The sequence below is a fragment of the Tiliqua scincoides genome, chromosome 1 (assembly GCF_035046505.1).
Source record: "Tiliqua scincoides isolate rTilSci1 chromosome 1, rTilSci1.hap2, whole genome shotgun sequence".
NCBI classification, from domain to species: Eukaryota; Metazoa; Chordata; class Lepidosauria; order Squamata; family Scincidae; genus Tiliqua; species Tiliqua scincoides.
The window spans coordinates 145212169-145225719 of NC_089821.1; the positions used below are offsets into that span (position 1 = coordinate 145212169).

At 42.8% G+C, this 13551-nt stretch overlaps 1 protein-coding gene and 1 pseudogene across 1 annotated transcript in view; both read left to right on the forward strand.

The window, feature by feature from the left end:
* Window positions 1–13551, forward strand: part of TASP1 (taspase 1) — a 79053-nt gene that overhangs the window by 35046 nt on the left and 30456 nt on the right. The window contains exons 9-10 of the mRNA XM_066638890.1: window positions 3484–3603; window positions 5033–5111. Coding sequence (XP_066494987.1) covers window positions 3484–3603; window positions 5033–5111 — 199 coding nt within the window. The remainder of the gene's footprint in view (window positions 1–3483; window positions 3604–5032; window positions 5112–13551) is intronic.
* Window positions 4611–4733, forward strand: LOC136637049 (5S ribosomal RNA; annotated as a pseudogene).

A 13551-nucleotide genomic window follows, 5' to 3' on the forward strand; every position in this document is an offset into this window, starting at 1 on the left:
CCCATTGGCACAGTTATGTCTGAGCTGGAAAGTCTGTCTGGGCCTTAATCTGCCAAAAAGAATGTTGCTTGTATGTGTCTTTTTTATTTTAAGCAATGGGATTGAGTTGGCTTCTAAATCTTCATTTAAGGGTATCATAGCATCGCCTGTTCATGTCTATGGCTTATAAAGGGACTCCTTAATGGAAGACCTTCCAGTTCCCAAGTTGTGAAGATCTGCTTGAAGATTTTAATACTGTAGGCATCTGAGCTTAAACTTTCTTCTGGGTAGTATACTGACTTTCATTTTAATTCTCTGTGCAGTGCAACCCTGAGAGGCCCTTGGGCCGGTGCAAGTCCTTTGCGGAGTGGGGGAGGGCGGGCTACAGGGGCAAGCGGGTGGGGAGCGGGAGGTGGGGCTGGGACCTGGCAGTTATGCCGGATCCCAACCCAGTTCCGCAAGCAGCACGGAGTGGCTTCAAACCACTCTGCTCTTCTTGGACTTGTGCCATCTCAGGATGTGGCACAAGTCGGAGGAGACCCATTGGGGCCGGGGTGGTTTACCCGGAGGTAAGGGGAAAAGTTTCCCCTTACCTTTGGCTGAGCCACTTTGGGCACCTATCCTGTGCTGGATACAGCGCAAGCCTCCTGGCTTGCCTGTTCTGGTGCAAGATAAGATTGCACCCTTACAGCCCAATCCTAAGCATGTCTACTCAGAAGTAAGTCCCATTAGAGTCAGTGGGACTTACTCCCTGGAAAGTGTGGATCGAATTGGGCTGTCAATCTTTTAATATACCTTCTAGATCAGGGGTGTCAAACCCGTTTCATACAGTGGGCCAAAGGGCATTTATGCTGCCTGCTGAGGGCCGGAAGTGGCAGTAAAGCATTAAGTGATGTCATTAACAGGTCATAACCAGAAATAAGCACATTTTCTCACTTAGGAACACATTAGCTGCAAATGAGTGAAGAGAAAATACACAAATCTTGATCATATTTCAAGATATAGGAGAGCCCAATTATCTCGTAGGTCATCCTTTCAGAAGTAACACTTCAGCAGTTGAGAGCCCGAGGGCCAGATAAAAAGCTTCCACAGGCTGCATCCGGCCCACGGGCCTTATGTTTGACACCCCTGTTCTAGATCATGGAGGTTCAACATGTGGCCATTTTTGGTTACCCTTGAAAGCCCCACCACAGACACTACCCACCACATCCTCCTGTTTCAGTGACTTTTTTTATCTCCGTGCTACACTATTCCAGCTTCTCCATTGGAGAAGCCTGAATGGCGCAGCAGGAAGCTCAAAAATCCCCACTGCACCCACAACTTCCTCCTGCTGACTGATCCTGCCAAATTATGTTGGCAGCTCAGAACCCGGAAGTAATTGGTGTTGACATCATTGCATCACTGCCAATTAGTTTCGTGTCTGTGCAGTCGGGGTGGTGGTGATGCCAGAGTCATGTGGCTCCCCAGCTGTCAGAAGTTGGACCCCCCTGTTCTAGATATTCCCTCTGACTTTTAAAGTAAGAATTCTTATAATAGCCTCTGCCTGCTTGAAAGCTTCTCTTGAGGACAGCATGTGATCTGGTGCAGGGAGATTGAGCTGCTGGGTGGAGAAAGAGTGGAAATTGTGAGCATCTTTTGCTTGTGCCAGGTCCCTTTGAGCCAAGCCATTTATTTTACTGTCTCTTTGTATAAAAGAAATTTGATGTCCAAGATTGTGTTTTGTTTTGCAGACACTAGATTTCTCCAGCCATTTGTATGGCAGAGTTAGCCTTCTACTCCCTCACCTCCCACCATGCTATTGACCTCAGCTGCTTCAGTACTGAGGCTGAATCATGGTTATTAACAATAATTGCTTGGCCTACATACTTTGCTGCCATGTAAGTCCACCAGTTTTTGTTCACATAGCATGATTAAAGAGTTATAGAAGGGACAGTCTCTTTTGCCATATTGATGAACAGATTGATAGTTCTAGTTTCTCGTAGTTTTCATAAATGATCAAGATTAAGTAATTAGTCTGAAAAGAGTGTTCTTTTGAATGGAAAAGGATAGAATGCTGTTAGGCACGTAAGCTACAAGAGCTTCAATCTGCTTCAATGGTTTTCAAATATTTTCATAATGAACCATATGAACCTTTTTAAAAAGGAAAAGAAAAATGGTTTGAACTTTTCTAAGACAAATTTCATTGGCTTAGATTGCAGTTTTCACTCTTCTTGAGCTTGATGTAATTTATTTGGGGGGGGAAGAACTTTGGTTTATTTTCAGGTGCTTTTTTTTAACCAAGTAGGTTAAAGCTTTTCATGAATAAGGAACTGCTTGATTGACCTTCTACTATCATTCAGCACAAAGGAAGGTATACACCACTCTTCGCAGAGCCCAGTCCTGAGCTCAACGCACCGGCTTACCGCTGGCATGCACTAACTGGCGAGCTCTAACCCTGGGCGAGTGCCCGTGCTAGCCCTGCGCTGGCTGGCGCTGGACTATCGCTGGGTGGGCACCCGGCCTCCACCACAAGGCGGTCACATGGACTGCTGATCCGTGGAGAAGAAAGCTGGACTGAAAGCAGGGGGGAGGTGGGTGGAGGACGGGGGGAGGCGTGTTAAAAGGTGGGTGGGGAGAGGGCGGGGGGAGGCATGATAGGGGATAGAGCAGGGAGGAAGGTGGGACCGGTGGGGCGATGTTCCACCGGATCCTGAGCTTTCTCATCAGGCTCGGCACCTGACATGAAGGCTCTTACTTCACTGCCGACTTTTTGGTCAGCGGTGAACTGAGTAGCCCAATTGCAGGGCTACTCCCTTAACCCGGGGGAAGAGGACGGAAGTTCCTTTCTCCCGAGGTGCCATTTGCGGCTGCCGTGGGAGGTCAGGATGTTGCAGCAGCCGTTTTCAGTGCCGCCACACACCACGGGAGCTCAGGATTGGGCTCTCAGTACACTAATTTGGATGAGCCACTTGGGTGGGGAATTGGCACTCTAGATTTTGGACCAGTCATATTTTTGAGTGAGTGTTTGGGCTTCAGCTAACAACTTCCTAGATTCCCTTGAAAAACCCTAGTTGATGAGTTGTCTTTTTAATTGATTCTTTGGTAGTGGGGTGCCAGTTGTGGTGGTGTGGATTGGTTACTAGGAATGGCCTTCAGTTTAGATTTTTTTATTGTAATACTGCCTTCATACTTTTTTTTCCTGTTTATTTTTGTTGCTCTTTTATAAGCTGCCTTGAATTGCCTCTGCGGCATGAAAAGTGGGATATAAAAGTTGTAAAATGAAGAGAGAACTGATGTCCAGTCTCTTAAATTTTGTTCTTGCTGGCTTCTTTCCCTTCAGTTTTTGAATAAAGTGACAACTTGCATATATATGTAAGAGGGGCAGGCTGAGCAAAGAAAAATGAGTGACCATCTTCTGCATTCTCAAGTAGTCTCTGAGGACTGGTTTCACTTTCATCTGTTGAAATGCAACATGTCCACCCTAAGAATATTTTTTTCAGAACCTTTTGCCTTTCTGTCACATAGGAGAATGACTCAGGAACACTGGATACTGTTGGAGCAGTTGTTGTTGACCAAGAAGGAAATGTTGCCGCTGCAGTGTCCAGCGGAGGTTTAGCCTTGAAACATCCTGGAAGAGTTGGTCAGGTAGGTCTGATTACGGCTCGCAAGTTCAGTGGAAGCATTGTTGTCAGCAAACCTATTGTCCCAAAAAGAGCTGGCTGGGTGATTTTTTGTTTTTCAACTTAAGCAGTGGTATTCAAACTGGGGCATCACAACGCCCCAGCCTGTGGGTCCTGGCCTCTGCCCCCTTAAGGGGCGGAGGCAACCAGGAGACAGGGGGAAGGCAGCAGCGCGATCCGTAGGATTGCGCTGCTCAGGGGGGTTTGCAGGGGCTTGGGTGCACTTGCCTGAGCCTCCTGCAGCCTCCTGGGTGTGCGGGAATCCCTGCACAACCTTTGGCAGGGCTCCCCAGGTCAGGAAAAGTGAAAACAGAGCGATCGTACCCCGCTCCATAAAACCGGAAGCGGAGCACGATCGCTCCGCTTCCCTTCTGACAGGGCTGCAGGGACTGGGGCGCACTCACCAGCCGTCCCTGTGTGCGGGGAGCCCTGCTTTTAACATTGATAGTCAATGAGGCTTACTCTTGGGTAAGTGTGGATAGGATTGCAGTCTCTGATTGTTAAAAATTTTTCCTACTTGATGATGTCATTCGGCCATGCTGTCACTTCCAGGTTAGTGACACCACTTCCAATGGGCCCTGACAGATTGTCATTCTAAAAAAAGGGTCCTGAGCTAAAAGATTTGAGAACCACTGGTTTAGAAGAGTACAGCATAGGTGATCATAATCTGTATTGCACCAGAAATGGTATTAAAAGTTCCAACCCTTGTTACAGTAATACCAGCAAATAAAACATCATTTTACTCAAAAATATTGGGATAAATATGTCCTAAATATACTGGGAGAGAAGGGTTCTTTTTTCAAGTGAACCTTTTGGAGATACCTCTATGTTTAGGAGTGTTTTAATGGTGTCTCAGATCTCTCCTAAACACTGAATGTGCCTTCAAAAGTTCATTAAAAAGATATAGCTCTCTTCAAAGTATTTGAGTCATATTTATCCAAGATATGCAAGTAAAATGGCGTGACGTTATTTGCTTGCAGCAGCAACTGTTACCCTGCACATGCCTGATCTCATCTGATCTCGGAAGCTAAGCAGGGTCAGGCCTGGTTAGTACTTGGATGGGAGACCGCCTGGGAATACCGGGTGCTGTAGGCTTATACCATAGTCTTTCGAGACTGAAGGTTGCCAACTATTTGCTTGCATTCCTGAAACAAAAGGATGAAGTAGTAGAGGAAGTGGACTACAAAGAAGTAAAGGAATTTAGATTACCTATGAGAAGGGAGATCTGATAGAACCACAGTTTTATGCACTACTAATGATGATCTCCCTCTTTCCCCCCCTTCTTAATTCCTGAGAGTTGCTGCCTTATTACCTTGTCTGCTATAGCCTATGTATTCCTGAAATGTCTGATTGATTCATTCTTTTTTTGTGAAACAGTCTTTCTCTTTTGTCAGGCAGCTCTTTATGGATGTGGTTGCTGGGCTGAAAACATGGGAATTCAGAACCCTTATTCTACAGCTGTGAGTACCTCAGGTATTTGCTATTCTGATATTCTTTATTTCAGCTAGCCTCAGCATTTTTTACTACTGCTACATTGTGGTATTAGGCTAAAGCGTATTTCCTAACTACAAATGGAAGAAGTGATTTGAATGATAAGTTTATGCAATTACTCAATTTGTAATTTTTCATTTTAATCCTTTATTGGTGTCTTCCACATCTATTCTGTATAGATATGAATTCAGAGCAGAGAAGAAAATCTTGCCTAATTGGTTAAAATCAGCTTATGTTTTATACTGGAACCTCAAAATCTATCTATCTGTGTGACCGCACACTCGGGCTTTGTGTGTTCCATAAAAGAGCAATGGTAGTGCCAGATTTGGCAAACAGTGAAAGTTTTCAAATCTTATAACTGTGAAGATGGCCTTATAAGAGAGTGAGCATACATACATCTACTTGGTTTATAGAGGTTGCAGGATTTGGTTTATCTAGAAATACAAGGAAATTGGTAATGCCCTCAGAGCCAACATCAACTTGCATGATCGGCTATGTAAAAGTTGATAGGCAAGTAGTTCAACTCTGCTATGCTTGAGATCCTAGCCCGAGTAAACTCTAAGTCAGTGTTTCCCAGACTGTGGCTCACCCTCATTAAAGGCTAAAACAGGGTAATTTTTTTCAGGATCACTTCAATAAGCTTGTAGGTGATTGTGATGAAAAATCCCCCCCCCCCTTGGCCAGGGGAAATCTTGGGTGAGCAGGTCAGATGGGTGGAGTTCAGAGTACTACTTCAGGGAGCACTAGCTCTCATAGTATTTTTTAAACTACAGTCGTTTCTGTTCTTAAAGCAAGCTCTCATTCTTTAAATGGATGCTATCATGTTGGAAATGGAAAGCCAAGTTTTCCAGAAACTCCTAGGTAGGGCAAAGCAGTGCATGATTGGTATATGTGCACCCAGATGACCCTAGCCTGGCTAAATTCCTGTGTACCGCTTATATAAAAGTGTGCTGATTCCCAAATCCTGTCTCTTAAGAGTTTGCGTGTGTACATGTGCATTCACACAACAGTATGATTAGCATCTTTCATGCAAGAATAAAATACAGTTTGTTGCTGTGTGTTTTGAAAGGTCAAATACAAAGCAAGTTGAGGTTTCAGCTGAATGCTTTCGCTTGTTAGTCCTTTATTAGTTCCGTAAGGCCTTATAACTCTCAAGAAAAATTTCTCAAATGTCTCTTGCTTGAATCTCAGTATTCTTAGAATTGATGCAAATCATACCTATGTGCATATATGCTCAATGGCTGTAGAGGACTGTGGGGATTATTTTAACCTTCTTGATATATTGAAGAGTATTTTGAATAAGACTTTTTGTACTGTACACTGCTATGAGCCCATGGAATATGGTGGATTGTTCTTGAAATAATAATTTGCAGAGTATGTGTATGTACGATACAGTATGTACTGTATGTTGTCCAGTTGTTTCATGGTTCCACGTGGGGACTCTCAGTAGAGTGAAGACCTTTATACAGGGAGCAGAATGGGGACACAAGTGGGTATGTGACCTGCTTTATGTTTACCTGATATAATGTGTACATGACTTATTTTAGCCTTTTGAATACAACCATCTTGTTAACTTGCATTGCCTCTTCAAGCCATTTCTGCCCAACGTTGTGTATATGCAACAGGGTTCATATGTGTACTTCTGTGGGCTGGGCAGAAATGGCTTAAGGGCTAATGTTTTGGTCTTTGGCTATAGGAATGATAGCATATATCTGAAGACTTGGCATGTGGAGTGGCAAAAACATAGAACACAGCATTAAAATTCTTTCAAAATGGGGGTGGTGGAATGGGAAGGTTTTTTTACTGAGACTTAATAGTAATAATTCAGTTCAACTATACAGAAAATTTCTGTTAGAACTATTCTTTTCTGAGAACACTTTCAAATATTTTTTAAAAAAACATTGTTCCATATGCACATGCAGTTTAAATTTTGCTCTTTCTCCAGTACTGAATTGCATGCTCTCTAAGATTCACGATCATAAGACTAGCCACTGAGGTGTACCCACTCTCTTTAGATTCCTACGAAGATGGTATCAGTGCTATAATTCTGAATTTTTTACTAGCGGCATCTCAACAATTTGCAATGGGTCTCTTTGCTGATGTATTATTTTTCACTTAGACCATTGGTTCTCAATCTCCTTGGGAGTTTGAGAAGTGAGGTGGGGGGGGGCAAAGGCAGCAGCATGATCCCCAGGATCTTGCCACTGCTGGGACTGATTTGGAATGATTTTCACTTATCTGAACCAGATCCTGACTCCTGGGGGTGTGGGGAGCCCTGCAGAAGCCTCAGCAGAGCCCTACAAGCCCTCAAAGTAACAAGAAAAAATTGGGGGGAAAAATTGGAATTTTGAGTAGAAAACATGAAGTGGGTTCCCATTGTGTGTGTGTGTGTGTGTGTGTGTGTGTGTGTGTGTGTGTGTGTGTGTGTGTGTGTGTGTGTGACTTTTTTAGAGGCTTGGGGGACTCTGCAGAGACTTCTCAACCCCTGGAGGCAGGATCTGGCTCAGGTAAGTGAAAATCATCCCCCATCATCTCTGGCTGCGGCACAATCCTGGGAATCATGCTGTTGCCTTTCCCTTCCCCTGTCCCTTAAGGAGAACAGTGGCAAAACTTCTCAGGCTGGGTCGCCGTGTCATCCCAGTGAGAACCTCTAATTTTACCTTACATTTTACCAAATATACGCAAGTATTTATAAGACTTAACGCAAAACAAAGATGGGATGAAATGTTGAAAATTTTATCACTGTATTTAATACTGATGAGAATTACCAAAATGGCATGTCTAGTTCCCAAAATCCTGTTTTAAAAAGCATTGGCATGGCAGCTGTGTATGTATGAGCCCTTCAGGAGCTTCTGATAATGCCAGCAGCTTTTTTTCCCCTAAAAAGCTTAGCAGTAGCTTCTGCGTAAGTGTGTTTTATCATCTTTAGCCAGGATCTACTAGGTTAATTTCTGCTATCAGTGATATATGGCCAGTTACTTTAGCATAGTTGTATTAGGAAACCAGAAAGTGACCCACTTTCTGTTCCTGCCTTGCTGTGGCGGGGGTGGGGGAGCTATCTGCCAAATTTATAACTTGCAACCAGATGAAATGCAATAATAAAATTACATTTAAAGGCTGTACTGTGAAATTTATGCATGATCACAGAATATTTAAAAACTGCTTTCTATTGAATCCAGACTTCATAATTGATTGGGTAGAGATATTATAATCCTTTTATACGTAAGTTAAAACTAATAAACTAGGCGTCCACAGCATGTTTTAGAAATTGTTTTCAAGCTATTACCAAACAGCTCATGAATAATCAAAAGTAAGTGTTCTTTGCTATTTTTTTTGGTGAGGAAATTTATCCAAATGTGAGAGTAAAAGAATCCAAAATATATTTGTTTGATAAGCAGACATGTCCATCTTCATTAGATGGATAAATTTTATCAACATAACAAAATTGTAAGTTACTTCAGTGGTTCCCAAACATTTTTGCACCTCAACCCACTTTTTAAAATGATTGTCTGTTTGGACCCATCTAACACCTAGGGCTTGAAGTGATGTCATTAAACGGGAAGTGACATCATTAAGCTGGTGATGATCATAAATAAGCACTTTGTTCTCATTCTGGTATGCATTCATTTTGGTACAAATAAAAACATTAAACTGAATTGGGGCCATTCAGTTCAATTTTTATTCATTTCTAAATGAAGGTCTCTATAAGAGTCAAATTGAACAGCATATGAATCATTCAGTTTGTTCATTATCCCTATTTGTTTTTGTAGCTGGTGGCGGGGGCTTACCTTGAAACGCAACAGAGCAGTGGGTATTTTTTTTTCCTTTTAATAGCTTTTAAAGTTGAAAAAGAGCATCAGAATTCCTCTGGGTAACTATCTCCATGTCTCCCTACCCATAATACCCTACATGTTTCATTGATCCAAGGCACTGAGGGGGAGATGGCGGATCCCAATTGGGACCATCATGTTTTTGTGGGGGCTTCCATTTTCCCTCTCAAAATACCCAAAGCAAAGCAACTCGGGGGGGGGGGTTGCAGAAAGAAAGCAGTCCTGTCTACCAGGAGTCAACTGCCAGAAAGAGCTCTGCTACCCTTCTGCTAATATTGACAGAGGCAGTACAGAAATTAAGCTATTTTTCCCATTCTCCAAACAGGGGGAAAATGGTAGTGAAAAACCCCCTGCCCGAGCAGGGGGAAAAAAAGTTATTTTTCCCTGTTTGAAGGTGGCATGTAAATTGAGTTATTGTGCAAACAGTAAGAAAAGTGAATGAACTGATGGGAGTTGTAGGCTTTGTGAGGAGTACAGTACTTCCATAGCAGCAGCCTTTCGGGATTCCCTTAATCCCCACAGGCACAGAGCCTTCACTGAATCTTCCATGGAAGCATCTCCCTAGCGTAGAGCTCTGTGGTTGCCTGGCACTTGAGCAGTTTGCCAAGGGCGGAAAGTTAAGGCTTGCCCACCAACCTGATCTCCCGGCTGTAGCCAGTGCTCACCCTTCTCTACTGAAGTGTCACTCCCTCTCACAGCTCCGAGTCCTCAGAACAGAAAGCCCTGCCTTAGTAGCAGAAGAGGCATAATCAGTGATCAGCTCGGTGAGGAGAAATGTAATTCTTTTGACTCAAAAGCTTTGTGCCTTGCGCATTGAGGGAGAGGGTGAAAGCGTGGCGCTACAACTTTGTGGGAACCGCTTCGGGTACCTCCTTTCCTCATGGCAGCCTGACCGACTCTGAAACTTCTGACTTCAAGTAAAACTTAAAGATCCAGTAAAACATATCCTTCATTTTAAACAAGAGAATCGGATTCAATTCATTTTAAATTTTATTCATTATTTATGTAAAACTTTTTATGACCCCCAAACATGTGTAAAATATATGATGTGGCCCTTGTACCGAAAGTTTTGGAGACCCCTGGTGTAGATAAGTGTAAAGTAATGCTGTATGGAACAAAATACCAATATTTCATTTACAGGCAGATGGGGTTTTTTATTGGCTGTTGTGACTGCCCAGTAAAGTGATCTTGGAACTTTGGTAGATTCCTCTCCAAAAACTTTAACTTGGTGTGCAGTGGGAGTGAAAATGGCAGGTTCTGCATTAGGTTTTATTAGGCAGGGGGCAGAAAATAAAACTGCTTTTATTAAAACTGTTTATGTAAATGTGGATAGAAGATTTTTCTTCTCTCAGAGTACTTGGTTACCCACTGAAATTGATTGGCAGTAGATTTACAACCAGCTGAAGGAAGTACTTGGTTGTACAATGCATATTTAGCTTGACTTGGATCAGTGCATTTTGCAGAGTGAGATGGTATGCTGAAGTGGTAAAAGAGGCACTTTTAGAAGTAGTGCCCTCTTATATTTAGCAGGAGAAGAGCAAATGTCCCTTGTCATAGTGTCTTTTCCAGTGACTGTTGCAGGTGTCTCTTCTGTTTTGTGAGCCCTTTGGGGATAGGGAACTGTTACTTGATCCATTTTGTTATGTAAATGACTTCATGAACTACTTTGGTTGAAAAGCAGTATATAAGTATTCTATTTTCATCATCATCATCTATTTTCACACAGTCATGTTGTCTTTGACTAGATTTTGTATATATCTACTTATTGAGTCCTTCTCAAGGACCTAGGATAAGCAACTATTTTTTGTTTTTAGATTGTGTAACAAATGCTGTTGTAGTATATGTGCTGTTCCTATTAAGGAGCTGTTTTGTAATTGACTGAAGGTACTTGTGCTCATCTTGATGGTGTGCAAGTGCTTTATTATTTTTATCGTTATTACTACTACTATTATTATAGCCTGGTGCATTTCAGACTGCTTATGGGAGTCTTTCTTTTAATCTTCCCTCATGCAAAAAGTACCCTGTGTATAGTGAATCAGCACTTCCTGGAAAAGTCTATGCCAGACCTTTTCTATTTGCAGTAAATGTGTGTTTGCACAGGGAAGCATTCTAAAATATGACACTCCAGAATTCTACTATTTCTGCTTCCCACTTCACTACCTAATATGTATACTGCATCATGGATCCCTTTTAAATGGCATTGGAGACATTCATGAAGTGTAGGTCTATCAGCAGCTATTAGCCTTAATAATTAAACGGATTTCCTGGTTCAAAAGAAGTATGGTGTGAGGTTATTAGATAGGGAACAGAGCAAGAAAAACTGTTGCTTTCATGTCCTCTTTTGGACTGAGTATTCTTTAGCAGCTGCCAAGGGAGATAGTATAGGCCTCCATACACGCTGTTCCTAGGTTTTGTCATTGTTCATTTTCCTTCCGCCTCTCCCCCCCCCCCCCGATTTCTGGTTGTGGTGGCAGAAGTCAGAAATAAAAGGCACCAGAACTACTTTAAAATTAATAAAACTATTTTAGTAGTTTTATGGAAAAATACACAATTGTTCATTCTTGCCATTTTGCAGCAATACAGTAGCATGCAATTATGTGCAGAAACCATACGTGCAGTAATGTGCACAAAAATTTCAAGAACTAAAATTTTAATATTCCTCTCCCCCACAAAACAATGAAAAATGCAATCTTTTGCAAAATAGATGGAAAAGCAGCCTGTTTGATATTATCAGCTTTTGTCTGTGAGAAACTAACAAGAGCTGTACTGTGAAAGGTAAGAATCCACAAGGACAGATCAGCCTAATGAGTATGTGACAACCATAAGGGCTGAATAAAGAGTTGATACAAGACTTCACTGCCATACATTTTTCTGACCTACGGAAATGAGAACATTTGCCTGTTCACAAGGTGGGCTGACTGAAAGTATGCAAAAGCAATTCCACTGGAGGCTGAACCTAACTCCAGATGTTTTCAGTACATAGAGTGGTGTTTGGCTATTGGATAAATCTTCACCTTCAACTGCAATAAAATCCAAGCTTGCAGTCATAACTGCATGTTCTGCTTTTCATCCCCTCCCCTCCCTTTATTCCTTTCTGTCAAATATTTACATTTTTAACTGGTTCAGACAGTGGGTAGTCTTCTATATTTAAGATTTTGCTGTATAAATAACAAATAAACCTATCTGTGGTAATTTTTAACAGTTGCATGTTAAAGAGTTGCCCACTAACTGGGCAAAGAGGGACCTTTTTTAAAGTGATGGATCTCTTATATTTAGCAGGAGAGGAACAGCTACCCCATTCACCTCAACTTGGTTTCTCTTTTGCAGCTGGTGCTGGCATTTTTCTGCATCTTCTTAGACTGTGACTGTTTTGGGACAGGATACATTTCTCCATTCTTTGCTATGAAAACCACTTTATGAACTTATTTTTGGTTATATATAACAAAAGCAGTATCTAAACATTTGCAATAATAATTAACAAATATAGCATGTAAGATTATATAATTATGATTACAGGTGGGCTCCTGTATCTGCAGATGTATCTGTGCATTCAGTTATCTGTGGATCCACTGGCCTGGGGAGAGGCATGCCCCCCTGCTTAGCCATTGCGTTACCTTATTTTTTGTGTAGTCACTCTGGAAATGTGGGTGTTTCTTGCTTTACACTTGCATAAACAAAGCAATGTGATGTGCAGGCATCCAGTCTGCACGGTTGCGGGTGACGAACAGGAAGGTGGACAGGAAACTGAGGGCCTGAATGTTGCATTGCTTTGTTAAGCAAGTTTAAAGCAAGAAATACCTGTGGTTCCAGTACAAGTACAGAATAAATAAAGAAAAGTATTGGGCACGAGGGGGGGTGACACCGTTTTTATAGCGTTCCCCTGAATCCACGGTTTCTTTATTCATGGGTCCCCCAGAATGGAACCCCTGTGGATACAGGGGCTCACCTGTATATGTTGCATAACATATTATACAACAAGGGCAGCCCGATCCTAACCATGCTGGAACAGGCAGGCCATCTGGACTGCCCCGTATCCAGCACAGAACTTGGGCTATCTGCCTTGCAACTTGGAGTAAAGAGAATTAATTAATTTCCCTTAACCTGTCTCGCATGACAGGTACCCCTCTGAAATTGGTGCGCAGATCCAAGTGACTTGATGTAAGGCCGGGCTGCTGAGAAGGGGCGTTGGGATCCGACCTAAGTGCTGGATTCTGATACCTCCTCCCTCTCAGGGTCAGTCTGCTCACTGGACCACCTACCCTCCCCTTTTCCCAGGATGTCCCACCCTCCCAAAACCGCCACGTTGGCCTAGGGAAGCTGGTGCCAAACTCACCCCTTCCAGTTGACATGGATCTGGCCTCCACAGGCAGGTGCACATCCTTGTGCTGGCCCAGCTGACTCACAAGTATCACAGACGTTCATGGAAGTACTGGGGCAGTGCAAGGGACTTGTACTGACCCAGAAAGCTCTCAGGATGATGCTCTTATTGTTATATTGTACAGGGCGCCCCGCGTTATCTGCAGAGGTTCTGTTCCAGCCCTCAGAACACTCTTGGAGCAGGAAAATCATAGCTCCCCTCGCCTCTCTAGAGC